Source organism: Brassica rapa, chromosome A02, assembly GCF_000309985.2.
Source record: "Brassica rapa cultivar Chiifu-401-42 chromosome A02, CAAS_Brap_v3.01, whole genome shotgun sequence".
In the NCBI taxonomy this organism is placed as follows: Eukaryota; Viridiplantae; Streptophyta; class Magnoliopsida; order Brassicales; family Brassicaceae; genus Brassica; species Brassica rapa.
Window position 1 is genome coordinate 11,659,798 of NC_024796.2, and position 27,974 is coordinate 11,687,771.

At 35.1% G+C, this 27,974-nt stretch overlaps 3 protein-coding genes and 2 long non-coding RNA genes across 12 annotated transcripts; 3 read left to right on the plus strand and 2 right to left on the minus strand.

Moving 5' to 3' along the window:
• The first annotated feature begins 898 nt into the window (after positions 1-898).
• Positions 899-8,042, plus strand: LOC103852695 (putative 1-phosphatidylinositol-3-phosphate 5-kinase FAB1C). The gene is made up of 9 exons (XM_009129592.3): positions 899-2,771; positions 2,851-3,570; positions 3,650-3,803; positions 4,011-5,290; positions 5,365-5,491; positions 5,574-5,738; positions 5,823-7,085; positions 7,169-7,435; positions 7,525-8,042. Exons 1-9 carry the CDS (start codon positions 2,383-2,385, stop codon positions 7,777-7,779), a joined length of 4,620 nt encoding a protein of 1,539 aa, XP_009127840.1. The 5' UTR covers positions 899-2,382; the 3' UTR covers positions 7,780-8,042.
• Positions 8,043-13,865: 5,823 nt separating this feature from the next.
• LOC103852696 (uncharacterized protein At1g66480) lies at positions 13,866-14,811 on the minus strand. The gene is made up of 2 exons (XM_009129593.2): positions 14,528-14,811; positions 13,866-14,423 (listed from the first exon to the last, which is right to left on the minus strand). Exons 1-2 carry the CDS (start codon positions 14,752-14,754, stop codon positions 14,042-14,044), a joined length of 609 nt encoding a protein of 202 aa, XP_009127841.1. The 5' UTR covers positions 14,755-14,811; the 3' UTR covers positions 13,866-14,041.
• Positions 14,812-16,505: 1,694 nt separating this feature from the next.
• Positions 16,506-17,578, minus strand: MYBL2-2 (myb-related protein 308). The gene is made up of 3 exons (XM_009129594.3): positions 17,485-17,578; positions 17,194-17,323; positions 16,506-17,077 (listed from the first exon to the last, which is right to left on the minus strand). Exons 1-3 carry the CDS (start codon positions 17,576-17,578, stop codon positions 16,672-16,674), a joined length of 630 nt encoding a protein of 209 aa, XP_009127842.2. The 3' UTR covers positions 16,506-16,671.
• On the plus strand, positions 16,594-17,451 carry LOC117132115. Its single transcript, XR_004455612.1, has 2 exons — positions 16,594-16,835; positions 16,943-17,451. It is a non-coding gene; the product is annotated as an uncharacterized LOC117132115 (long non-coding RNA).
• A 6,161-nt stretch (positions 17,579-23,739) lies between the features above and the next one.
• LOC103852698 lies at positions 23,740-27,677 on the plus strand. 8 transcript variants are annotated; one of them, XR_629991.3, is made up of 7 exons: positions 23,744-24,858; positions 24,944-25,006; positions 25,169-25,227; positions 25,350-25,860; positions 25,958-26,072; positions 26,161-26,221; positions 26,386-27,677. It is a non-coding gene; the product is annotated as an uncharacterized LOC103852698 (long non-coding RNA). The 8 variants fall into 8 exon arrangements; XR_004455634.1 differs by having other exon boundaries at positions 23,749-24,858; positions 24,944-25,227; positions 25,350-25,428; positions 25,694-25,860; XR_004455633.1 differs by having other exon boundaries at positions 23,752-24,858; positions 24,944-25,227; positions 25,350-25,428; positions 25,712-25,860.
• The last annotated feature ends 297 nt before the right edge of the window (positions 27,678-27,974 follow it).

Here is a 27,974-nt window from a genome sequence, read left to right on the forward strand (position 1 = left end):
ATATACACACGTAAATGATTAAACATATAAATACAGAAATAAAAACTCATGATATACAAAGATTTATGAAATAATAAATGGAGACTATTGGAAAAAACGCCATGAACTAATGATAAAAAAACTAGTATATGCCATGAACTAGTACTTTAACGTTTGGGAAAAATATTTTTTTTTTAGATGGAATTTTTGCTTTGTGAATAGATATGCAGTGCTCTATATATATAGGAGAAGTGATCTAGGTTTTGTTTCTTTAGAAATATATAAGAACTATTTTATAGGGATTTATATGAGAGATAGATCTAATTAAAAAAAACGTTTTTAAAAATGCTACGTACTATTTTGTTGAGATTTTATGATAAATGCTATTTTGTAGGGATTATGTTATTTTTCTTTTGTTATTACGTGAGTTTGTAAAATGTAGAGGGAGAAATGATAGGTTGTGTTTTTCTACGCTCATAGCAAATCTCTCCATATAGGCAAAGAATTGTTTCTTTACATTTCTATAGGACATTTTCCATTAAATTCTTATCAAATGACATTACTACAAAATCTCTCAAATATTGAATAACAATAGAATTTAAAGTAATTAAAAGAATGATTACAAATGCTTAATCCAATAACACAAGAATTTAAAAGAATTGATGAAATCAATAATTGAATAACAGTGGAATTTAATGGAAACTTAAATTCCTTCTAATTCTATCAAATTTCTAAATCCAATACCCCCACCTAAGAAACTTACCTTCTTCATCATCCACTGGAATTTTATTTTAACTTATATATTTACCTTTTATTTCTAAATAAAATAAAGACTTCAATCCAAACCTACATACGCATTAACCACACCTTCCCGTATTAACCCCTACCACCACTAACAGACAACTGTTTTAAATTGTTAACTAATTAGTCAAGTTAATTAATAATTACACACATAAATAATCCAGATTCTTCTGCTAATTAGCCTATTAATGACTCAGAGCCTAGTCAAAGTTAGTATACAAAGTATTCTAGTTTACATTCTTACATCAATCTTTTACAATTAGTACAATTATATATAATTACATCATAGTTATCTTCTCATTCTCCAATTATATGTGTTTCTTTTGCTGAAAAGCGTATCCGTAATCATTATTCGATTCATAATCTTTGTTATCCTTTCCACATGTATATTATTATTATTTGCTATCAATACAGATACAACAATTAAGTAGAATTTTGACTAATTGTTCAGACAAGATACACACGTTTATTAAAGATTTAAAAGTTTCGGAATACTATGAATCTTTTGTATTTAATATGAGCATTAAATAGGTAATTTGTGTGTTGGAAAAAGTGTGTATTAAATCAAAAACAAGGAAGAGAATAATTAAAACAAAAGAAACAAAAAAACGAAACGTGAATATTTGAGAAAAGAAATTTAATTGAATTCAAAGATCACCAAAAAGGTTTATTATAAATATTAAAAGTTCACGAAAAAAGAAAAAGAACGAAAACGCCGTTGGTGACCAATTGAAAACGGAACCTTGAAGACAGAGGAGTCTCTGTCTTGTCCAAATAAAAGAAAAAACCAGTTTAAGGTCTTTGTCATGTTTTTTATTTTATAATTTAATTTAAATAAAATCAAACTGTACAAATCAGATCACAGTTATTTTAATTAAGTAATGGTATAAACCCTAGTTGGAATTACAAAATAGGATAAATAAATTAAAAATAAAATAAAGAAGAGAGAGGAAAAGGTGAGAACAGTTAATGGCGGAGCAGTATAAGGAATCGCGTCTCTCTACAAATCTTCCATAACTCTGTATCATCATTCTTCTCTAATAGCAAAAAAAAAAAAAAAAAAAAAAGCAGAACAAGAAAGAACTAGTGTTTTGATGTTGTTGTTAGTGGAGAAGAAGAACAAAAATCAATCTCTCTCTCAAGAGTTCTCGAGATGCGAGCTCAGTTCTGTAGAAAAGGAACCTTCTCTGTACTTCTCCTCTTCCTCCTTTTGATTCTCATCTTGCCCAATCTTTAATCTTCTTCTTCCTTCAGTTTCACTCTTTCTTGTTTTTTTTTTCTCTCTCTCTGTGATCAAAGAGAAAGTCAAGAATCTTCTTCTTCTTGGTATCAGATCTGTTTCTTGGTCCATAATTACGTAATAGAGGGTTCTTGATCTAGGGTTTATTTTTGCTTGCAAAAAAAAAAAAATAAAGAATCTGTTTCTCATCCAATTCTACCCACCATTTTTTGTTGTGGGAGATTTTTTTTTTTTTAATTTTCTTACAGAAAAAATTTCAAAGAGTTTTAATTCCTTTTATTTTCTTCATTAAAATCTGAGGAGAGAAAATCAGAGGGAGGAGGTTTTTTTTGTCTCGTAAGTAAGAATATTTTGATTTGTTTATGGGAATACCTGATGGTTCACTCCTAGATCTGATTGTTAAGGTTAGGTCTTGGATAACTTCTGATCCAAGCGATTCTTCTTTGTGCTACTCTTCTTCTCAACACTTTGAAACCATGCCTATTGTCTCCAAAATGTGCAATGACTGTGGAGGAGCCAACCTCCACCACGGCGGTTACTATTGCCTCAGCTGTGGCCGTTTATGGTGCAAGAGCTGCTACTCTGAATCCGATAGACAAGAAGATTACAAGAAGCTTTGCAGAGAATGTGACGGTGAGGTTCTTGAGTTGAGAGAAAAAGGATATGACAAGGTTCACCCTCGTGATAGCCCTGATCCTCCATCTTTCCTAGATTGCAGGAACATTGCTTCTATTCGTTGCTATCCTCGCAGGTAAAAGTGTTTGTTGACCTTTTATTACAACACAATCTTTGGAGTTTGTTGTGTCTTATTATGTTGTGTGTGTTTGCAGGGGAGAGGAAGAAGAAGGAAGTAGAAGCTGTGGTAATAAGCAGTTTCTAAGCCCTTCAAGTGAATACTATCAGGACAGTTCAGATATAGAGTCAGGTAGTGTTAGTGCTAGGCATGAGCATTTTAGTTGTAAATCTTCTGCTGGTTCCAGTCCTCATGACAGTCCATTAAGGAACAATTTTAGTCCTCTTGGGCGCTTTGTACAGCACGCCAAAGACCTTAGCCCTAGAGCCAAGCCAGTTCAGGGGGCCATGGAACCAGAAGAGGAGGTAGATACGTTGCAACAACCGTTGGATTTTGAGAACAACGGCCGCATCTGGTACCCTCCACCTCCTGAAGATGAGAATGATGATGCTGAGAGTAGTAACTACTTTGCGTATGATGATGATGATGATGATGACGATGATGTTGGGGACTCTGCTGCCGAGTTTTCATTGAGTAGCAGCTTCTCTAGAGAGAAGCTTGGAGAGAACAGTAATGAGCCTCTTAGAACGGTGGTGCATGACCATTTCAGAGCTCTTGTTGCAGAGTTATTACGTGGAGAGGAGCTTGCTCCTTGTGATGATGATGATGGCAGTGCTGGTAACTGGCTTGATATTGTCACTGCTTTGGCATGGCAGGCTGCGAATTTCGTGAAGCCTGATACTCGTGAAGGAGGTAGTATGGATCCAGGGAACTATGTCAAGATCAAATGTGTAGCATCAGGGAATCAAAATGAAAGGTATAGTTTTTCTCTATAGAAACTCTTTTCATTTACTGATGTTCTTCTTCTTACTGAACACACCTTTGTTTTTCTGCAGCATCCTTGTCCGGGGAATAGTGTGTAGCAAGAACATAACACACAAGAGGATGACATCACAGTACAAACATCCGAGGGTGCTTCTTTTAGCTGGCTCTCTTGAGTATCAGAGAGTTGCTGGCCAGTTAGCTTCCTTCAACACTCTTCTCCAACAGGTTAGTCTTTTCCTACTCTGCCGGCCTTGAGATTTTGGGGAGCTGTAGCCGATTTAGTAAAGATTTCAATAATTTTCTTCAAAATATTTGGGGGCATTGGCGAATGTTTCATTGGGCTTTTTCCAGGACCGGCCCTGCTCTTCCTTATAATCTTTGATTCATGACACTGAACTCATCTTAATAATTTTTGTGTGTGTGGTTGGACAGGAGAATGATCATCTCAAGGCGATTATAGCAAGAATAGATTCACTTCATCCTAATGTTCTCCTAGTAGAGAAGAGTGTATCTTCATATGCTCAGCAGTATCTTCTAGAGAAGGATATTTCATTGGTGCTCAATGTGAAGAGGTCATTGCTTGACCAAATAGCGCGTTGCACCGGTGCTGTTGTATGCCCTTCTGTAGATAGTATCTCCACTGCTAGGTTGGGACACTGTGAACTTTTCCGGACAGAGAAAGTGTTGGAGCAACATGAAGCTGGGACTCAGTCCAACAGGAAGCCTTCAAGGACATTGATGTACTTTGAAGGGTGTCCTAAGCGCCTAGGTTGCACCGTTGTGCTTAAGGGAAGTTGCCGCGAAGAGCTGAAGAAGGTTAAGCATGTTATTCAGTACGCTGTGTTTGCAGCTTACCACTTGTCATTGGAGACTTCATTCCTTGCCGATGAAGGTGCTTCTCTGCCTAAGATAAGGCTTAAGCAACCGGGGATGGTTAGGTCAGCTTCTGAAAGGAGAATAGTTGATGATGGCATTTCTCTAGTGACTCATTCTCCTTCAGAGAAAGATCATGAAGACACAACATTGATGCAAGAGCATGAGGTTTGTGAGGATTTTGATCCAAGTCTGATATTCCCATCATGTGAAGTTGACACTGAGCAATCTGATGCCATGTATGTTGGAGACATCCCTGAAACACCTACTCAAGAGGTCAGAGGTGAAGAGGAGAACTTGCCACAACATGAGGGACATGATGAAGAAGATGTTTCTAGTGAATATTTCTCTGCTGCAGACTCTCATCAGAGCATTTTAGTCTCTTTTTCAAGCCGGTGTGTTTTAAAAGAATCAGTATGTGAACGGTCAAGACTCTTGAGGATTAAGTTCTATGGATCCTTTGATAAACCTCTCGGAAAATATCTGAAAGATGATCTCTTCGATCAGACATCAAGTTGTAGAACGTGTAAGGAGGTGGTTGATGCGCATGTCCTCTGCTACTCTCATCAGAATGGAAACCTTACCATAAACGTTAGACGTCACTCATCCATGAAGCTTCCTGGTGAACAAGATGGGAAGATATGGATGTGGCATCGCTGCTTGAGATGTGCACATGTGGATGGTGTCCCACCTGCTACTCGTAGAGTAGTTATGTCTGATGCTGCATGGGGACTGTCTTTTGGGAAGTTTTTAGAGCTTAGCTTCTCTAATCATGCAACTGCGAACCGTGTTGCATCCTGTGGCCATTCACTTCAGAGAGACTGCCTTAGATTCTATGGGTAAAAACTCTATATAACATAATCTCATTCTCTATAGTTATTACAATACTAATTATGTTTCTATTGTTGTGCAGATTTGGGAACATGGTTGCTTTCTTTAGATACTCTCCTATCAACATTCTTACTGTCTTCCTTCCTCCATCGATGCTTGAGTTTAACAGCCATCCACAACCTGAGTGGATAAGGACAGAGGCAGCAGAGGTTGGTTTCAAGAAGAAACATCTAAACCCTTTGCTTCATGTTTGGTTAATGCTCATATACTTTGTGTTTGTGCATTCTACAGCTTATGAGTAAGATGAGGACTATGTATGCTGAGATATCTGGTATGCTCAACCGCATGGAAGAGAAGAGTAGTTTACTAGAACCTGAACATTCTGAAGCCTCTGATCTGCAGAGCCGCATAACGGGTTTAAAAGATCAACTAGTGAAGGAGAAAGATGAATACAATGTGAGTTCCTTGTCTTAAACATTGCTTTTGCTTCTGAAACCTTGTTGAGCTTGTCTTTGATAGAACCTTCCTCACCCTGAACAGGATGCGTTGCAGCCTGTTTTTGTGGAGAATCTGCAAAGTCACGGGAGTTTGGACATTCTTGAGCTGAATAGACTGAGGAGGGCACTCATGATTGGTTCTCACGCTTGGGATCATCAGCTTTTCTTGTTGAACACTCAACTCAAAAAAGCTAGTGATGGCAATGCTTCTAGGAGTCTGGAGATTCATGAGCCTCCAAAGAGTGACCAGAGACCACATGAAGGTTCAGATGAGAGGGAAGGAAACGCCCATTCTGATGCAGAAGCTAATGATGACAATAAATATCCGGACAAGCTCCTCTCCCCTGGCTCCTCCCTGTCCGAGAGGATAGATTCAGCATGGTTAGGCTCGTTTCATAGTGAGGCAGATGCTAAGTCTCCCCTCAAGAGACTCGCCAGACCAATCCGGGTGCAGTCTTTTGATTCAGCTATACGGTTTCAAGAAAGGATCCAAAAAGGTTTGCCACCATCTTCTTTGTATCTCAACACACTCAGATCTTTCCACGCTTCTGGCGAGTACAGGAACATGGTGAGGGACCCTCTCTCTAACGTGATGAGGACTTACTCACAAATGTTGCCACTAGAAGTACAGAAGCTGGATCTTATCGTTGGTTCAGCGCCTACATACATCTCCTCAGCTTCTCAGATGGCTGATGGGGCTCGGATGCTGATCCCTCAACGCGGCTTAAACGATATAGTGATCCCTGTGTACGATGATGATCCCGCTAGTGTTGTCTCTTATGCTCTTAACTCAAAGGAGTATAAAGAGTGGGTTGTTAAGAGAGGCATCCCTAGGAGTAACAGAGATTCTGAACCTTCTTCTACATTCTCTACTTGGCGTTCTCTAGGGGCTATGGATGTTGATTACATTCACCATGCAGTGTATGGATCTTCTCAAGATGATAAGAAGTCTCCTCATCTGACTATCTCTTTCAGCGACCGCTCTTCCTCTTCCTCTGAAGGTAAAGTGAAGTTCTCTGTGACGTGTTACTTCGCAACACAGTTTGACACTCTGAGGAAGACTTGCTGTCCAAGCGAAGTGGACTTTGTGAGGTCCTTGAGCCGGTGTCAGAGATGGTCTGCGCAGGGAGGGAAGAGTAATGTTTACTTTGCCAAGTCATTAGACCAGAGGTTCATCATAAAACAAGTTGTCAAGACAGAGCTGGATTCTTTTGAGGATTTTGCACCTGAGTACTTCAAGTACATGAAGGAGTCTCTCAGCTCCGGGAGCCCTACTTGTCTTGCTAAGATCCTCGGTATCTACCAGGTTAGTTCTCAGTACTTTTGGGACAAAGCTTTTGGTTTTGAAGTGGAGTACTTTAGATTGAATGCTATCTGTGGTGTGTGCAGGTCTCAATTAAACACTCTAAAGGTGGTAAAGAAACAAAAATGGATTTGATGGTGATGGAGAATCTCTTCTACAACAGAAAGATCTCTAGGATCTATGACCTCAAGGGATCTGCACGGTCACGGTACAATCCAAACACATCTGGAAAAGACAAAGTTTTGCTAGACATGAACCTGCTTGAGACACTTCGGACAGAACCTATATTCCTAGGGAGCAAGGCCAAGAGAAGCCTAGAAAGAGCTATATGGAATGACACAAACTTCTTAGCTGTAAGTGATTATTACACTACTTACCAAACACAGTCATTGTTTCTTATAATGTTTTGATTAAATCCGTTTGCTTTTTTTTTGTTGCATAGTCTGTGGATGTAATGGACTACTCATTGCTGGTTGGGTTTGATGAAGAGCGTAAAGAGCTGGTTCTTGGGATTATTGACTTCATGAGACAGTACACATGGGACAAGCACCTTGAGACTTGGGTTAAAGCTTCAGGCATTTTGGGTGGACCCAAAAACGCCTCTCCAACAATAGTGTCACCAAAACAGTACAAGAAAAGGTTTAGAAAGGCCATGACCACTTACTTTCTCACTGTTCCTGAGCAGTGGACCTCTTGATTAAAGTGAAAGAGTGAATCATTTTTCATCATTCTTTTGTTATTCTACAATAAGAAAAAAAGGGGAATTGGTTTAACAGACTGATACAACATATACAGGTTGGGACCTGACTGATTGATTTGATCTTTTATTTGTTTGTGTTTGGTGTGTGTGAGTGTTGGCTTCTCTGAGTATGGAGAATTGTATATTGTATTTATCGGCTAAACTTATGCCACACAACTTGAAAGAAAAAAAATACTAATGATTTGCCATTTTTCTTTTATCTTTTTCTCTGTAATTGGTCTCATATTTTCAGAGTTTTGATATTAGATGACAAACATCAAGGTAATGTTACAGAGATAAGGATGTGTATTAGCTGAGCTCAAGATCAACGAAGAAGAAGAAGCTCGAAATGGAAAATGATTCTTGTTATTAGATCTTTCTGTTACAAGTTGCTTTATATAGCAACGGTCATCCGGTTTACAATAAACCAAAATCTAATAAACTTTATAACCGGTTTATATCAATCCTAATTGAATCATGTACGTTAATATTCCCCCTCAAGATGGCGAGTACAAAGAACATAGAGACATCTTGCCAATCAAGGAATGAAATAAACCAGGAAATAATGGCTTCGTGAAGACGTCGGCCAGCTGATTCTCACTGCGAACATGCAAAGTCTTGATCAAACCACTTACAATCCAATCACGAACTTGATGACAGTCAAGCTCCACATGTTTGGTCCTCTCGTGGAAAACCGGGTTGTTGGCGATATGAATTGCTGCCGTTGAATCACAATAGAAAGCCACTGATCTTGTCTGTGGTGCCTGCAATTCAGTAAGTAAATTGACAATCCAGATCACCTCTTTAACCGCAAAAGCCATCGCACGATACTCAGATTCCGCTGAAGAATGAGACAGAACATCCTGTTTCTTGCTTTTCCATGAAATCAGAGAATCACCAAGAAATAAGCAAAAACCAGAAGTAGAACGTCGCGTATCTGGACAAGAACCCCAGTCTGCATCAGTGTAAGCTTTGAGAGTCAAATCACATTCCGTAGAATAAAATAACCCCAAACCAATAGAGCCTTTAAGAAAGTGAAGAACTCGATAAGCAGCCTGAAGATGAGACTTCTTAGGTGTAGAGGAATACTGACAGAGTTTATTGACTGCATAGGTGATGTCCGGGCGAGTGATAGTGAGATACATTAAGCGACCAACAACGCGACGATAAACGGTTGGATCATCTAATACCGGTTCCTTGGAATCCTGACGAAGCTTCACATTAGGATCCATTGGAACATTGACAGGTTTACAAGCCAACAAACCAGCTTCCTCAAGAATCTCTAAAATGTATTTCCGTTGACAAATAGCAATACCCTTACTTGATCTTGCTATCTCCAAGCCTAGGAAAAACTTCAAAGGACCCAAGTCACGCAGTTTGAAAGAATGTTGAAGATTTGATTTGAGAATCTCAACCTCCAGATCATTACTGCTAGCGATGATTATATCATCAACATATACTAAAACAGCCACATATTTGCCGCCAATATTCTTGATGAACAAAGTATGATCAGTATGTGACTTTTGAAAACCAAGAGAGAGGAGTGTAGTACTGAACTTTATAAACCATTGTCTTGATGCTTGCTTAAGACCATAAATGGACTTGTTAAGCCGGCAAACAGCATTAGGAGGCAGAGATTCCCCCTCTTTTGGTGTGTAGCCCGGAGGTAAAGACATGTAGATTTCTTCTTGAAGATCACCATTTAGGAAAGCATTGGAAATATCCAACTGTGTGAGACTCCAATTCTTTGCAGCTGAGACAGCCAAAAGAGTCTTGACTGTTGTCATTTTTGCAACAGGGGAAAAAGTGTCAATGAAGTCGATTCCTTCCTGTTGTGTGTAGCCTTTGGCAACCAAGCGAGCTTTGTAACGTTCTAAGGTACCATCAGCCTTCAATTTAACCTTGTAAACCCATTTACAGCCAATTTTGTGTTTACCATCCGGGAGAGAACATATAGTCCAAGTATTTGTACTCTCAAGTGCCAACAATTTCTCATTCATTGCTTTGAGCCAGACATCAAACTTCTTCGCCTGAGCAAATGATACCGGTTCAACATGCTGAGCAAGAGCACAAATATAGGATTCATATCCTTCGGAGAGTTTAGCATAAGAAATATAAGCCGCCAAAGGATAAGGAATGTCCGTGTCAGTCATATGACACAGATATTCATTTAGATATCCAGGAGGCTTAGAAGTTCGTTTTGATGCTTCTCTATTTGGATGCGCGTTCACTGGTTCACAAGTTTCACCCACAACTGCAGGAATTTCACTCTCAACTGCAGGGGATTCACTTGATACTGGAGGAACATCACTATCTTCAGAGTGAGGCATGTGACCCATAGAGAAGAAACCATCAAGATGAATAGGTTGATCAGTAGAGAAAGGGAAGATCGTCTCATGGAAGACCATATTTCGAGAAATGTGTATCTTGTTAGAGTCCAGATCAAGTAGTTTATAACCCTTATAACCAGAGGGATAGCCAATAAAAACACAGGGTTTAGAGCGAGGCTGAAACTTGTGTCTATTCTTAGAGGATGTAGACATATAAGCTAAGCAGCCAAATACCTTGAGACCACTGTAATCTGGAGGTTTAGAAGTGAGTACTTCGTAAGGGGTTTTGTTCTTGAGTAAAGGTGCTGGTGTTCTGTTGATTAAGAAAACCGCGGTCAAGACACAATCACCCCAATAATCCAATGAGAGATGAGACTGAAACATCAAAGCTCTGGCAACATTAAGAATATGTTGATGTTTACGCTCAACCACACTGTTTTGCTCTGGTGTTTCGGGACAGGAATGATAAGCAATGATTCCTTTCTGCTTAAAGAGTTTGGTAAATTTGAGTTCAGGAGCATTATCTGATCGTACACTTTTGATCTTCGTTTTATATTGCAGTTCAATCATCTGTAAAAACTCAGGAAACACGGTAAGAACCTCATCTTTACTTCGAAGTAGATAGATCCACGTTACTCGTGTGTGATCATCAACCAAAGTAAAAAAATACTGATAACCCTCTGTGGTACAGACCGAGAAAGGACCCCAAATATCCATGTGAATAAGATCAAAAGCCTGTTGACAGATGTTGTTGTGAGACGTATAAGATAACCGCTTCTGCTTTGCAAGAGGACATATATCACAATGAAAGGACGTTTTATTCGTGTGTTTAAATCCAAGTACATCACGAAGAAGATCAGTTTTCTCCAAAGAGGGATGTCCTAATCTATTGTGCCATAACTGAGAATCAACAACAACATTAGTACAGAAAGATGAATTCGCCACATCCATGGATTCTGCTAGCTGCGTTGTATCCAGCACATATAGATTTGATATCTGCTCACCCTGACCAATCATCAACCCCTTGATATGATCCTGTATCATGCAAGACGAATCATCAAACATTATTCGATAACCCAATGCCTTAGTTACCTGACTGACACTCATGAGATTTAGTCTGAAGTCAGGAATATATAAGACATTGTCTAGAACCAGGGAATTGCTCAGCCTGATTCTGCCTATTCCTTCAATTCACACGCCCATACCAGTAGGTAAAGTAACAGAAGCATGTAAAGAAACACAAAATGTTTCAAATCTGCTTCGATCACAAGATACATGATGGGTAGCGCCACTGTCTACTATCCAAGAATCAGATACTAAAACATTGTCTGTAGCTTTTAAAATGGCAATGAATCGCAAGGTAGAAGATGAGCAAGCCATACCAGGTAGAGCAGTGATAGTAGCACCAGATGTAGAACCAACATGAGAAGATTCAGAGAAAGAGGGCTGGAGTTGCGAGTTGAAATAAGCAATGACGCCTTGAATCTGATCTTGGGTCAAGCTATTGATCACATGAGGGATACTCTGACCACCAATCTCTGTATTGGCTAAAGTGAGCTGAGCTGCAACAGGTTTAGAAGAACCTTGCGGTTTCCCTGAAGAAGGCTTCTCATATTTGGACTTGTTCCTATGCTTGAAGTCAATGGGATAGCCATGAATTTTGTAACATGTGTCTGTTGTGTGGCCAGTGTAACCACAATGAGTACAAACAGGTTTGTTAGGTCGCTGGTGATAATTCACATTAGCCATTGAGGATTGATCAACAACGGGAGCAGCAACTTGGAATGCAGTAGCATTCTGAACTGAAGCGAAGGATCGCTGACTGTGATCTTGATCAAGGAGATTGTAGATTTCAGAGAGATCAGGCAAGTTCTTCTTCATGATAATCTGACCTCGAATGATGGAGTAAGACTCATTCAAGCCAGCCAAAAACTTAATGATCTTTGCCTGATCAGCTTTCTTATCAATCGCCTTGCAACAATCACAGGTACGACAAGTAGAAACACACGTAGCACCATCCAATTCATCCCAAAGCGTCTTCAGGTTCGTAAAGTAAGTTGCAAGATCCAAAGCTCCTTGCTGCAATGACCAGATCTGTTGAGAGAGTTGATATGATCTAGGAATGTTGGTGATATGAAAGCGAGCTTCCAGATCTTTCCAAGTCTCAGATGCATCATTGAAACGTAAGATACTTTTGTAAATCTGCTTCGACACGGAGTTAAGAATCCAGGATTTCACCATCGAGTTACAACGAGACCAGATCCGAAAGTTCTGATGAGATTCAACCGGTCGAGCTAAAGATCCATCGATAAAAGCAGATTTGTTCTTCGCATCTAACGCAATAGTCATAGCAATCTTCCAGTTTTCATAGTTCGAACCATCTAGTACCTCAGAGATGAGCGCAGCACCCGGATTATTACCGTTTGTTAGGTGAAACGGAGAATGAATGCCGGTGAGTGGTTCCGACGGGGGAGACACGGGATCTGGTGATTGAGATTCACGAACGGTAGATCTTCTCGCCGATGCTGATGCGCGACCAACACGACGACCCACCTTTCTTCTGATCACCATTTCCGATCGTTAATGTGTGAAATTTGTGAATCGAGTCAGAATAACGTCGAAACTTTCACAGAGAAGGATCGATCGTGAGAATCAACAATCGATCGAGGTCAAAAGAAAGAAGAAAAGGAACGGATCGGATGAGAGTTTGTTTCTCGCCGCTCTGATACCATATTAGCTGAGCTCAAGATCAACGAAGAAGAAGAAGCTCGAAATGGAAAATGATTCTTGTTATTAGATCTTTCTGTTACAAGTTGCTTTATATAGCAACGGTCATCCGGTTTACAATAAACCAAAATCTAATAAACTCTATAACCGGTTTATATCAATCCTAATTGAATCATGTACGTTAATAATGTGTAATACATGTGAGACGATAACAAGCTCAGCATCTCTCGTCTGAATTGTGTTTCATTAAACTAATTTTGTGTGAACTAATTTTAATGTTAAATTAAGTTTGGTGGATAGAATAGGTATCTCCTACCGCTAGATTATACACAAGGAAAATCTATATATCATTATGGTTGTACATTTTTGCTTTAAAAAATAACATTTTTGCATTTAGAACATTCTGACTCATCTTTATATTTATTTTTGTAATATTCTTTTTTGTCAACATATTTTCATTAAGATCCATAATGGGATTTTTGTAATATTATTTAAAAGTAAATTATTCTAACCTACATTTTTTCTTCTTCTAAATTACAGATCTTTATTGTTTTCCTCTATGTCTAGTGGAAGAAATAAAATATCTTATTTTTACTCAATCTATTAGAGTGGATTCCACCTCATTATAGAATTACTATATATTTCTTAAAAAAATAATAAATATATCAAAAAAGGTTTAATAACTAGTCCCAAAGTATGATCAGCAACACTAAAATGGGATGATCACTGAAATTACAAAGAAAAAAAATCTGAATCCTACTTAGAAAAGAGGCAGAGCATCTTCAGAAATCTGTTCAATCCGCCTCAAATTTAAGCGAAAATATTTCTTTAGACTATATATATAACACAAAAGAAGCCATCCAATTATGCAGAAAATGAAAGGAAGCTACTATGCCAACTTCAAACTCCAAATATCTGGCTTCTCATACTAGTGGTTAGCATTAAACTAAGCTAACTAAATATATATATTTTTTGGAAAACTCTAAGTTCTAATAAAGGATAAATTGTTCATTTTAAGAACATACTAAAAGTTGTGTTACACAAGTTGGAGCACATCTGTTTCCTAGTTGCAATTTTCGTGATTAAAAGATGCAAGAAACGTGGCTTGAGATACGGAACAGTGTTTGTTTCTCTTTTGGTCTTCAACAAGAATACAACACAACTTAAAAATAATTGACAGCTTCTTTGTCTCCAATCTGAACGCTTCTTCCTCCATTACGAAGCAAGTGTTGTTTCTGATGAAACAAACCACTTGAAACGTTGAGGAGACAAAGTGCTGTGATCTTGTTGTAGAAATCAGAGACACTCTCACTCTCTTTCCACAGTTTCTCCACTTTCCACTTTGGTAACTTCAACTTCACACTAGTCACCACTTCTTTCTCTTCTTCAGCAACCTCCTTTATTACCGAGAGATCAGAAGATGATCTACGCGAAAGCTTCAGATTCTCAAGCCTCTCCTTGGCACCCATCCTGATTCCCAACCGAACCCTTCTCGGGGTTCTCTTTTTCCATCTTCTGCCACGTGGGTTTCGATCAGAGCCGGTACTGGACATAGCAAAGTGAAAAATTAACGTTTTAAGAGTTAATATATATAACTACGTATAGCCCCCAAATATTACTTCCAAAACCCAAACTGTAAAAGGGATTACCTGGGAAGTTCAACCATAAAATAAATCCTTTTGGATTGCAAGTATTGTTTAGGATCCAAAGGCTTTGCTCTGATACCGAAACGCTTCACGGATTCAGATTCGAAGAGAACGTGACCTGGAAAATCTTTAACAACCGTACCAGCTTTCACTGGAGTTTTCAGCTTGAAACTCTTGCCATTGATCTTCATGATTTTCACAGTTTTCTTGCGTCCCAAGATATTACCCATTACAGAATAATGTGTTTGTACGTTTACTAAAAATGTACCACAATAGAGTTTTTGTGTGTGTGTCTGTGGGGGGTGGGGGGTTTGGTATCTATTAAGAGCTCATGTATGTAAAGGTGGGTGCTCTGTTATAGATCAGATGATTATAGATTTTGGATTTATGGTTGGTTGTTGATGATACTGAACATTTTTTAGGTCAACAAAGTGCCAAATCTTCAATAATTAAATAATAACGAGAAGACAAAGTTAAGTCGCATTTCACTATCGATCTTAAACCTATAACAACCCAAAAACGAAGTTTATATATTAAAATCAAATAATTATATTGAAAATCGAGAGTATGTAATGTTCTTCACTTAGACTATATGTGCAAGATGGATACTGAAAAAATATGTGATGTTTCCTGGAAAATGACTCTTGCGTGAATCACTCCGATTAATCTGGAAATGTTGTAATTTATATGAAATGAACCGTGAAGCTTAACCAAAGTCCTCGTTAATCATATGAAAAATGTTGAATTAACACAAGTATTTGTATTAAAAATTAATCAAAAAAAGAAACAGCCAACGAAATTAAATTAGTAAGTTATTTTCGAAACTTTTTTTATTTGTTAAGAGCTATTTAGAGAGTAATCCTTGAGATGATTTGCGGAGAAGTTCTAGCGGATGCACTTTGCCCGGTGCTGCACCTGATGCACCTATTATGATCTTGTTCTCATCAGCTAGCGAAAGGCTAAAGAGTGTAGCTACTGTGATTCCTTTCGCTTCCATGGTTCCAGATCTGAGGAACTTGCGCACTATAGATGTGACTGCTCCTACAAGCATGATCAGACGTTCTTTGTTGCTTTGTGTATGGAAAGGGTAAGAACGCAAGTGATAGCTTTCTCCTGCGTTTCAACATCGTCTGATGTCAGAAGGTTGCCTAAACAGTATTTGGTCCGACCGTTCATGTAAGTGTAACCACATGGCTTCTCAATGTAGTGCTTAGTGCACCACTGAGAGATGAGACTTTGAGAGCGTGTTTGGAGTAGGAGTAAAGTTTGTATGTAAGACCTCTCGTATGTCTGTCAATGAAGAGTGAATATAATTATTGAGGTTTCGATTCAACAACACTATAGGTAAACGCTATGTATATAGTTCCTCTTGGTAACTGCTTTCTCAACTTTTAAACATTTAAGAGGCTTAGTTCAATAGTGTTCAAAAAAGTGTTCAAAAAAAAGATGCTTAGTTCAATACACCCTAAGAATTAGTCCCACTAAATCACGTTACCGTGCTTGTAGTACTAGCTAGCATTGATGCGCTGATATTTAACTTGATTTAGAGATATCAATCTCAAGACATGAGGTATGTTGAATTGCTACCTTTAATTAGTACTTCAACGTTAGTTTATGATCAAAATATTTGGAGTGATCAAAATGAAAAACAAAAAACTACCTTTTTGGTTCAAGAAATAGTTAGTTAATCAAGTCCATGACTATATATATATTAGCGTTTTGAAAAGGGAAAAAAATATACAAAGACATTCAATTTTAGTACTGATACATTCCTTTCTACTAAGTGAGTCTTAAATTGTTTTTTTTTTTCATAAAAGAGTAAAGTGTGATTTGAAGGGAGATGGAAATATTTTTCATTTCAAGTGAGTACTTATTGTCAAAGAAAGTACATCTTCTAAATTATCGTCGGTTTTTAACCGTGACATTTAATTAAGAGAAACGTTTGTTCACGTGGGTGTCTAATGAAAATCTGTCGGTCCAATTCGGGTTGAAAATTTTGAACATCATTTATTATCCTCTCAATTGAGTATTTTTATCTAGTAAATTACAAAAAAAAAAATATCTAGCAAAATAGTACAGATAAATACACCATTTTTCATTTTTATATAGCAATAAAATATCCGATTTCACTGGAAAAGAAGAAGCGTTTATTGACGCGTTGAACCATTGCTGTTAGATTCTTGAAGGCCACAAACTGGCCAAGAAACCACCGTCTCCGCGGGGATGAGACTGATGTTGAGGTCAGGCAAATGACTATGTCCGGCACTACTACTAGCACTATCATCATAGCAATTGGTACTAATTGAAACGGGTAACATTCTCATATCACATGATTCGGATACCGAAGAAGATTGATCACTAATGATATCTGTTTCAAGTTTCTTATGAGAGGAATTGAGGTATTGTCTTGAAATGTAGTTTGCGTGATGGTAGAGACGATGGTTGGTTGGGTCTATTCCCATTTTCATGAGTTTCCTCTTTAAGTAAGTTTCCCAATGGATCCTTATTTCAGTATCGGTTCGTCCAGGTAACCTTCCCGCTATCAATGACCATCTGAAAACTTACCATCAAAATCTTGTTACAACGAAACTTTCATATCTGGTATATTTTTTTATATAGTATAAGATTTGAAATGGAATTAAGAAGAAGAAAAGCAACGAAATTAGAACCTATTGCCAAGAAGTGCATGAAGCCTAAGTATGAGATCGTCTTCGTCTTTTGAGAAGTTGCTTTGTTTGAGTTCAGGTTTTTCGTAGTTTCTCCCTCCCACTCTACATCTCTCGGCACGATGTAGCAACCCTAAAACATTGATTAGGGATTAAATTTCACAGATTAAAACGATATCTCGTTGCAAACTCAAAAATGCACATGTACTGATGTACCTATATGTATAATTCATATGAAAAGCAAAACACACGATTTACTTTAGAAAAACTATATTATTGATAGAAAATAGTTACTGGAGGGCGGATAGAGAGCGCGGACACAGACTATGTTCATGCTTCTTCTAATAAGGAGATTGGTTGGTTTGGTTCTATTTTTAGGTTGATTCATTGTGAGGTTAAGCAATTGATATATATATATATATATAGAAACTAAGTGGTGGTAGCTTAATAGTAATTTCTTGGGTCAGTGTATCCACATCAATTCAGGTTTGATTCCCCTTGAGAACTAAATTATCACTACTTGATTAGTCTAGATTTGGACTTCGGTCCAAGTGGTTTATATTGTAACCGATGATCGGTTCACTCCTTGACAATAGTCGGAAGGTACACAAACTCGGATCATGCAATGTGGTACTCTTTAGAGATAGTCCATTTTGCAGCATTAAGTGTGTTCTTCGTGGGGCCGACCGGATAGCTTATAGGATTTATCAAATATACAGTAGAATCTCTATAAATTTATACTCGATAAATTAATAATTTCTATAAATTAATAAATTTCGTCGGTTCCAACTTTGGCCGGTTCAAAATTTGACATAAATCGATAAAAAATAAGATAATAATTTTTAGAAAATTCTATATAAATATATGGTCCCACTAAAATTATAAATTAATAAATTTTATGTATACATATTTTATATAAGTAAGAACCTATTATTATATTGTTTGTTTTATATTCACAATGGAATTATCTTTATATTTTCTTATCACTTTATATATATTTGATGAGATTTAGTAATATTATATCTAAAACCACATTTAAATTTTATGCAATATGTATTATATACACCAAATAATATAATAAAATTAATATAAATGTCAAATTTCGAAAAAAAAAACAATTAATATCTATCACTAAAATCAAATTCTTATTTTAGAATAAATATATTTTAAAATAAGAAATCTAAATAAGAATTTTTTTGTAAATTAATATATTTATAAATTAATAAAGTTCTAAAGTTTCAATATTATTAATTTATAGAGATTTTGGATTGAAGATAACGATTTGAATAAATTAATATCTTTTGTATATAGGCATATAGAATAGGGAATAGGAGAGGGATTGAAGCTAACGATTTGAATTTTACATGTGGGATGATAGAATCGGGCATGTAGTTGGAGGATGAAGAAGAAAAACACATCCATGTGCTAATTGGTCCCACGTTTATTCAAGACCCTAATCACCGATGTTTTCATAGTCTCATAAATGTGAAAAACTGTTCGCATTTAAAATGCCGTACCTACAAACATAATCTAATCCAAATCTCGCTCTTATCAATACAGTATTATTTTTTACAATCAGACATACTTTATTATTAGCTATTTATATGGTTCTACACTTTTAAATTCTGATAGTAGTTTTTTTTAATCCAGTGGTTTAACAAAAATTCACTAATACTTCTATACAACAATGTATGTTTAAAATCTCAAAAGAAAAACGAGTTATACAAATTAATTGAGAAAATGTTTACACGAGATTTTCAACATAACATAAAGAGCACAATAAAACATGGATCTCATATGGCAGCTGCATAATTGTCGGCTGTAAAATGTTTCTACTGGTATCAAAACCTAGACAAACTAAACATTTCTAGATCGAGGGCGAAACCCTAGCGGTCAAAGAAAAAAATGAATTTTTTTAAATTTGTTTGTAAAGATTTTCTAAATTTTTAAATTTTAACATTGGTTGATTTGATTTGTTTTGTACTTTTTTGCCAATTTACTTTAAATATAAAGTTTTTTATTTAATGTATTTTTTTTCAATTGATTTTGATGTGATCAAGTATTAACCACTAAATTCAGACTGTAAGTGCATGTCAATACACGGTAGTACTTTTGGATCAAATTTACGAAGACCAAGGTTACATTACAATTTTGTGGGGGACGAATAGAGTTAGAACAAAAAAAGAATTTTTTGTGTTTATCTAATTGCAATGAATGTAGAACCGAATGTAAATACAATGTAAACTATGAATAAGAAGCGTCAGGTCTCTGGTAATTCCCAAGAATCACAAACAGATATGATTATTAAACAAACAATGTATTAAGAACCGTCCTAAAACTAAAATCTCTTAATTAGACTAGCCTACTTTCGTAGTATTACACCCTATGCATTAGAATCCTAGAGACTAATTTCCATTGAATATTAGATTTTGAACATGCAATAATAATAAGTTTGATAGATTCAGAAACTCCCTAACATCAACTTCTATTGGCTAAAAATATTTCACTTATCTATGTTCGTTCAAGCATTTAATCTAACATTTCAGTGCATTAAACAATTTTCAGTGTGACTATTTCCTTATTTACTTTATGTGTTTGGCTTTGGTTTTCTTTTATTATTATTGCATTTTGCTATTAACGTGATAAACACGTCTTAGTTAATACTCCCGACCTCATTAGAATTTGTAAGAGGTGGTGTAGTTTAGATTATACAGAAGCGACCTTATGATTTTAACGACATTTTCATATTATTATGAAATAAAAAAAGGCTTTTGCTCTCTTCTTTCCTTGCATTTTGGCTTGAATTAGGATTCTCAACGATTTCAATAAGACATGATCTTATGCATTCACATACACAAAGCTGGTGGAATGATTGTCTCACATTCACAGACAAGTTCATGATAACTTGCAGGTTTCATCATCAAAGTACAGCCCACAGCCGATAGACATAAGCATGATTTACAATTCTAGGTTGGCAACTTTGTGTGGGTAGTTTTAACAAAGGAATGTGCTCCTCCTAGCTTTTACAAAAAGTTGAAAGCTCGAAAGATAGAACCTTAAGAGATATTAGAGAAAATGAATGCTAACGCCTACAAAGTTTAACTACCACCTAAAGTTTTTTGTTCCGATGTTTTCAACATTAAACATCTCTTTCCATCATTTTGCATGATAATCCTGAAGATTCAAGGGTGAATCTTTTTCTACCCTAGATGACATGATGCAGCGTGACTATTTATTTATTTCAATTATGTGTTTGGCTTTGGCTTTCTTTTGTTATTATCGTATTTTTCCTTTTAATGTGATAAACACGTCTGAGTTAATACTCACGACCTCATTAGGATTTGTAAGATGAAGTGTAGTTTAGATTATATAAAGAAGTGATTTAAGGGACATTTTCATATTATTATTAAATAAAAGAAGAGTTTTATTCTCTTATTTTCTTGTTTTCGGCTAGAACTAGGGGTCTCAACAATTTCGAGAAAATATTGATGTGAGGCATTCACAAACTAAATAAGATGTTTATGCTATTCTAGCTTATGCTACATCACTAGGTGATCAATCCAAGCAAGATCTAAAAACAATCTAGATGAAAAAAACTGATAGATTATTCTCTATTCAAACAAATTACAATTAACAATCCATAAATTCCCTTGAAACCCTAAGCCTAACTAATGGACTACTTACACATAGCATAATAATTGTAGAGATATGATGGATAATGCATAATGGAATTAGAAATCATAAACATGGTTCAGAGAAATCTTTTCTAAAGGGATAGATTAGTTTCCTCAAATCTCCAAAACCAATAAGTCTGATGAAAAAGAAAGTATAGCCTAAACAATTGCGGAAATAGAAGATATAGATCTAATTCACGTCATGGTTAAAGTTTGGGTTAAACCAAACCAAAAATGAGGAAAACGAGCATAACATTTGATTTAACCAATGGATCGACCTCAAATCAGTGGCATCGGAAAGTAACTTAATTCTCTATTTTGTTTCAAAACTTAAAAGAAATTTATCGGTGGGAAATCTTTTATCTTTTGGTAAACTTCTGATGCATCTACATAGTTCTACAATTATTTTTTACACTTAATTCGACACAATTTGCTCTAAATCAACCTAATTCCTGAAAATACTCTATAAAAGACTGAAAATTTTTGAAAACATATATTATAACTTGATAAACAGCTCAAAACAAAGATTAGAAATCGAAAAAACACATTTTATTATATTTGAAAAGGTAAAAGTTGCCGTTCAGTTAAACTTCTGTAAAGAAGTAACAAAAATATTTTGAAGCGAGAGGTGGCAGCAATTCTTACAGATTTCAATTGTTGATGACTGGTTTTAATGTTGATGTGGTTCTTATTAGAAACTATTCTTATCGCGGAGTGTAATATGAAATTTTATTTAATCAATTATTTGAAACAGTGATTTCATTAACTCTATTGTTACCAAAGTGATAACTAATAGAGCAAAAAAAAAAAAAATGACTTGTGGTATCTCTCTAGTACATATGTGTTTGTTTATAACTTTTACAAAAAAAAAAGTGTTTGTTCATAATGCTACGTTTAAAAATTATCGCTGGTAGCATCAAAATTTATCGGTGATATGTGTAGTGTCGTACCAGTCCTTTTTGTCCATTAAAATGGTTGTATGAATTCAACTGTAGTTCACACTTTTTTATTATCTACTTTATATTTTTCTACCTATTAATTTAACATCTGTATGAAATTTTCTTAAATAAAATTCAACATCCTTTTTTTATCATTAACAACAGACTCATACTGACTCTATGAACCACTCCAGTAGATGTTGATCCATGTGAACGACAAACAACGGTTGTTTTCTGACACTGCGTGCTAGGCTATTCAACATCCTATCCTAGTACTTTTAATTTATATTTTTATTTCTATAATTTAATAGCTACAAAATAATAAAAAATGATTGTAACCTAACTAAATAACTAAAAACAACAGTCTTAATAATTTTATTATATTTTATGTGTATTCTTCACTATATTTTTTAAATACTAAATTTGATACTGTTAAAACAAAATATGACATGACATAACTGAATTCATAAAATTAATATTAGTAAAAAATATAGAAATAATAATGAAAATGACGTTTTTGTTCTATACTCAAATAAAATGAAACTACTCTCTATTTATTGGTCATTAAAAATGATAACTTTGATATCCTACTATATAAAAGGGACTAAATTCAAGGCTTTTGAGGCTATCCACCTCAGCCAAAATATTCTCATCCAAAAAGAATTAAAAATAAATGTCATTTAGAAGATAATTAACTAATATAAAACTTTTGATATTTCTAAAAATTTTAAATTTGTAACTGCTAATTTATTAATAGAATCATATATCTATATTGAATTATGTTCTATTTTTAATCGTTACTTTAAGAGTAAATAAATTATTAATTTATAATATATATATAGTTTATAACTTTATATTGTAGTTATAAATAAAGAGAAAATAACCGGGAAAGGTGAAGAAGCTCATATAAAATTATGTAATTAAAATGGTAAAATGGTGAATATGATGAAGTGAATCTAAAAAAATTTGTTGTACAAATTATGGTGCTTTCTTCGTCCACTATAATGATTTAAAATAATATATATTCATATAAATAAGTCAATATTTGTTATTTTTTCTTTGTAAGATGTTAAGATTATCATTTTCTGAAAGGTTACACTGATCCAAAGAGATTAGTTTGTGGAGCTAACCAAACGAGGATTATAGTGTTTACTTTGGAAAAAGTAATAGGTTGAACGATAGATGGCGTGCGTGTTTTTTCACATGGAAATCTGCACATATATTAAAATTGTAAGATTTGAATCATAGAGAAAATATAGTGTATATGACTGAAGTTGATTCATTCTGAAACTAAAGATGGCTAAAATTCTTCTTTGTCAAAATGCATAGATGTGAACCTTATATGAATAGAGTTCTCAATTGCTTATAGCAGTGTAATAAATTCCGTGTGTAAAGGAAAAAAAATGTTAAATAAGTGAAAACAAAAATTATGATTTTTTTTCTTGTGCCTATAGGCTCTTCGCAATTTGAAGAAGAAAGAACATATTGTGTGAAAATCTTTGGCTCGGTCAAATTTTATCGATTTGTTTATAAAACTGTTGTTATATGATTCATGTAAATTTTCAGTGTTGATTTAAAAGCCCAAGAAAACCCATTTATACTGACTTTTTGATTTTTTTCTGTGATTTAAATTTAAAAAAAAATAAAACTTTCGATAAGTTATGTAAACTCAGAACAAGTATTTAACTTTAGAAAGCATTTACATGTTTCAAACTTATAATATATACATATATAATGTTTAAAATTATGTATATAAAACCTGTATAAAATGTGCTTAAATATGTTTCTCTTCTTTAATGTGTTAATTGTACTATATATAACATTATTTTAAAATTTCAAAAAGTTTATGTCACATTCAAAAACTATCAATAAAAAATATAATTCTCCATCTACAACCAGAAAAAAGAAAAACTATAAACATATAAATTTAAATTAAGAAAACTCACATTGGAAAAACAAAAAATTAATGTAAAAGAAACAAACCGACAAATAATATTATAAATAAAATAAATTTATAAGACACAATCCGCGCGAAGCGCGGAAAAAATCTCTAGTAGTTTTTAATATCCGCCAACATAAGTTTCGCCACATAAATTAATAAGATTCTTAAACCAATTAAAATAGTCGTACTATACACAACAAAGATAACATCCCGCGTGAAGCGTACACCAACCACTAGTATTTTACTATAAAATAATTAAGTTTGAAGTGTTGGTTGAAAATAAAATTCAGAAAGTCTAGATAACCAATAATAATATAACATCTATATATATAAATCAGGGTTTTCTCTCACCTCCTGCAGCCACGTCAGCAAGGAAGGAGGGGCTTTTTACGCCACGTGTCCTCATTCTTTGTTTCGAACTTTCGATGATGCAATCTAATGGGCCATACTTCTCTTATTAAAGTGAGCCCAACATATTATTGTGTTCTTATAACTTTCTTTGAAGGCTGGTACAATGATTTTTTACCATAAGCAATATTATTTTTTTTAAAGGTTTTTTTTCTCTTCGTTAACAACGTAGCTGCGTTCTATTACCGTGACTCTTGAGATTTCAAAACCTCAGACCAAAGCCTCTGTAACGTCTTCAGATTTTGCCTATACATTTATCCAAGCATTAACGTTGTTCCTACCACTCCTCCCAGCATTAAGTCGGCCTTATCATCCACCAAGGTAGCCGTTCAAAACACCGAAAAGTGTTCTTCCCCTGCGAGGACAGGCGCACTGCAACGAAATCTAAAGGTCAATCACAATCAAGCAACAGCTCTGTCAATGGCGAAATCTTACACTTTTTTTGCCGATTCGAATGCTGGTCGCTGCTCAAACACGGTGGATTAATACAAAGCTTACAACTCCGAAATCTGTTTGTTTGTTCTGTTTATTCTCTAAGTGGCTTTGATGTTACATTGAGCAAAAAAAACTTCCGACTCTCTGATGCCCATGTCTCCATTCGATTCAAAGATGGTACGTCGCTAATCACAGATTCGATAAAGTCAATACAAACTGAAATATTTTGATTCCCTGACTACGATGGCAAATACCAACAAACAGTTACCTGGTATTCTTTTAATCTTCTATATCTTCTCTTATCAATTAGGCATTTTTCAATCATATTAACGCATCACCACTTCTAAAATTGCAAGATACTTGGTGAGCTTTTCGCAATCAGGAGCACAACGTGTTATGTCTACTTTGCGTATATAAAGGTACTCGCTACATTTGGGATTCCCATGGCTGTCATCTTTTACAACTATGAATGTTATCGTCCTCTCCTCTCCATGGCAGTTTTATTGAATCTTTACAGAGATGTGAATGTAGTAACTCTTTTTGACTGGTTCATCTTTTGCATTTCATGTCAAATTTGAAAGCTATGGTTCTGAACCAAAATTTATGTTGGTCATTAGCATCAATCCTAAGGTTGTTGGTGGTGAGTAAACTTAATATTCCTTTTCTCTCCTGCAGTTAGACAAAACCTCTCTCCCATGCAGTTGATGTATTAAATTTTACAAACAAATGTAGCATTCTCTTAACTAACTTCCCATTATGCAGGCCGTTTTTTAAATACAACTTCTGAAACCCACATCTAATTTGTCTCAGACACAGCTGTCGGAAAAGAACACTGTGAAAAGTAAGTGACTATAAATCTAATATTAGACAATCAGCACCGATTGAACATAAATATTTTGCCATATGATTCAGTCTTATGTTTTCTGTGTTGCCACGTTTATTCTCTTAAAGTTATTTAGGGATGTCTCAAACCAAACTGGCTCTTCATCAAAGCTACTTCATGCCTAGAAAATAGAACCTCTAATCTGAGCTTAACCAATGTGTTCTCACATCTGAGCCACGGGTCAAAGTTACATAAATCATATTTTATCCTTAAATTGTTGTAGTCCTCTTACTGATGACAGATAATTGAGATTTTCTGCACCATCAAAGTTACTGGTATCCAGACAGAATAAGAATGGCGCTATATAGGTTGTTCAAAGAAACTTCAGAGAGAAATTTCTTCTTTCACATGCATCGTATGTGATAATACCAGCGCTGTAGGCGTTCTCAGGTAACGCTCTAATAGCCATGCTCATCCAAATATTGTATTCTACCCCCATATATTCCCTTACACTAATATAATTTTAACCTATATTCCATGTCTACAGGTATCAAGTTGAGCTGTCTGTCTCAGGCCAGACGGATGAAACAGTCCTTGTGGCTTTTGATGTGGAGATGACTAAGTTAACCAACATTCAAGCTGCTGAAGCCGACCATATTTTGGTATGCATATATTCAGCCATTTAGAATTACATAATACTTTTCCTCCTATGTTTGTTTTTTCTAAAAATATTGTGTCTTGGATTTGCAGGGTGTAGGTGTCAATGCTCATGTGGACAACGAACTCCCAGAGTTTATTGCTGATATTGTAGGTAAGACCTTCATCTTCCAGCTCAAGTTAGTAGAGTTCAATTTCACTCCTAAACACCAAAGGATGCACCTCTCCCAGAATTTGTTATTAATATTGGTATCTCATACTGTCTTAATATATTTTTCCTAAAGAATATATTCATGAGCATTACTGCATTCTGAACAGGGAGGTGACCATGGTACTGTTGATGATATGCCTAGAGAGAATCCAGTAGCATCTAAGGTCTTTGCTGGTGACAAGAAGACTGATGTTGAGCCACCATATGATGTGTCAGATGAACTCGAAGTGAATACAAATGCCAAACATCAACCATCCTCATCTGTTGTACCTGGAGGCGGGCGTCCGGCATCAACCAAGCAGGTGGTTGGTCCAAATGAGAATGGAAAGAAGAAGGCACGCCTGGCATAGCTCCACCTCGAAAACACAAATCTCCACTACATTTCTTCTGTTTTAATGTCTTCCTTTTATTTTCTTATCGTGAAAAGCTTTTGCAACTCTTTATCTATGTTATTTAAACTCAATGTAGTGGTGGATGTTTTGACTATTAAAGAAAGTTATTTACTAAATATGTCCTCTAAGTTTCTTATCGCACAAAGCTTTACTGACTTTATCTATTCTATATTAACTTCAATGTAGTGGTGGATGTTTTGACTATTAACAAAAGGTATTTACTAAACATGTCTTCTTTTAGTTGAAATGAAATATCTAAGGCAAATTAATCCGTGAACAAATCATGACCTCCGCATGACAAATATCGTGAAGATGACAAGTTTGAAATAACAAAACTATTAATCTATAATAACAAACGTACGTTATCGATTAGATGATCACAATCTCAAAAACAACGACAGTCCATAAATACATAAACAGAAAATATGAACTTCTTACTGATAAGCTGTAAGACATGTACATGTCAGTTCTTACATACCTTCTGTAAGGCTTAGGAATTTATGCCAAGATCCCTGCGACAACATAATTTGTCCTTAAACCAATTTTTTTACATTCAAATAATAAATAATTCAGATATTACACTTTTAAATCAGTCATTATTTTCATAGAATATGTAAAACTACGTTCTATCAAATGATATAAGTAAAATATGCTTCATATATTTTAGTCTTCAGCCAAAAAATTCAGCTAACTGAAATTGGAATATATTAAATTACACATGTATATGTTGTTTGAAACTATGTTCTGACAAATGAAACAAATAAAAGATTCTTTATATTAGTCTCGATTCTAATGAAACTTTTGCTGAGATTGTAGTATTAGTACATGTGATTAATAATTTTACTTTGTTTATACTGCATTTCATATTCATTGGCATAAAACAAATCCACTTTTAAAATTTTGAAAGGATAATCGTGAATTAAATGATATGCCACAACTTAATATCTATGTGTATATCCTTCTAAAAGTTAGGAAAATGAAATCCAATTATTAAAACTTTGTCAAAAGCAATGAAGATTAATACTCCCTATGTTCCTTAATATTACATATTTTAGAAGAAAAAAATTGTTTTAAAAAGATCTATTTTTTACATTTTCAAGACATGTTTTATTAACTAATTGCAAATTTTAAAAACTTAATTGTACTTACTGAATTTCTATTGGCTTAAAATTATGGAACAAAGATAAACACAAAAAAAATATGCAAATTTAATGTGTTTTATTAAAATGTGTGAAAAATGTAGAATATGTAACATTAAGAAACAGATAGAGTAAATGTCAAAATTTCCATTTTAGAAAAAAATA

What these genes read in the sequence shown, in the direction of transcription:
- LOC103852695 (XM_009129592.3), top strand. Translation starts at nt 2,383, where the DNA reads ATGGGAATACCTGATGGTTCACTCCTAGATCTGATTGTTAAGGTTAGG. An exon ending in TCAGGGAATCAAAATGAAAG is followed by an intron (nt 3,571 to 3,649) that starts GTATAGTTTTTC and finishes GTTTTTCTGCAG; the next exon opens with CATCCTTGTCCGGGGAATAG. An exon ending in AGGAGAAAGATGAATACAAT is followed by an intron (nt 5,739 to 5,822) that starts GTGAGTTCCTTG and finishes CACCCTGAACAG; the next exon opens with GATGCGTTGCAGCCTGTTTT.
- LOC103852696 (XM_009129593.2), bottom strand. Translation starts at nt 14,754, where the DNA reads ATGGGTAATATCTTGGGACGCAAGAAAACTGTGAAAATCATGAAGATC. An exon ending in TTTATGGTTGAACTTCCCAG is followed by an intron (nt 14,424 to 14,527) that starts GTAATCCCTTTT and finishes TGCTATGTCCAG; the next exon opens with TACCGGCTCTGATCGAAACC.
- MYBL2-2 (XM_009129594.3), bottom strand. Translation starts at nt 17,578, where the DNA reads ATGAATCAACCTAAAAATAGAACCAAACCAACCAATCTCCTTATTAGA. An exon ending in CGCTCTCTATCCGCCCTCCA is followed by an intron (nt 17,324 to 17,484) that starts GTAACTATTTTC and finishes TCAATGTTTTAG; the next exon opens with GGTTGCTACATCGTGCCGAG. An exon ending in CATGCACTTCTTGGCAATAG is followed by an intron (nt 17,078 to 17,193) that starts GTTCTAATTTCG and finishes GTAAGTTTTCAG; the next exon opens with ATGGTCATTGATAGCGGGAA.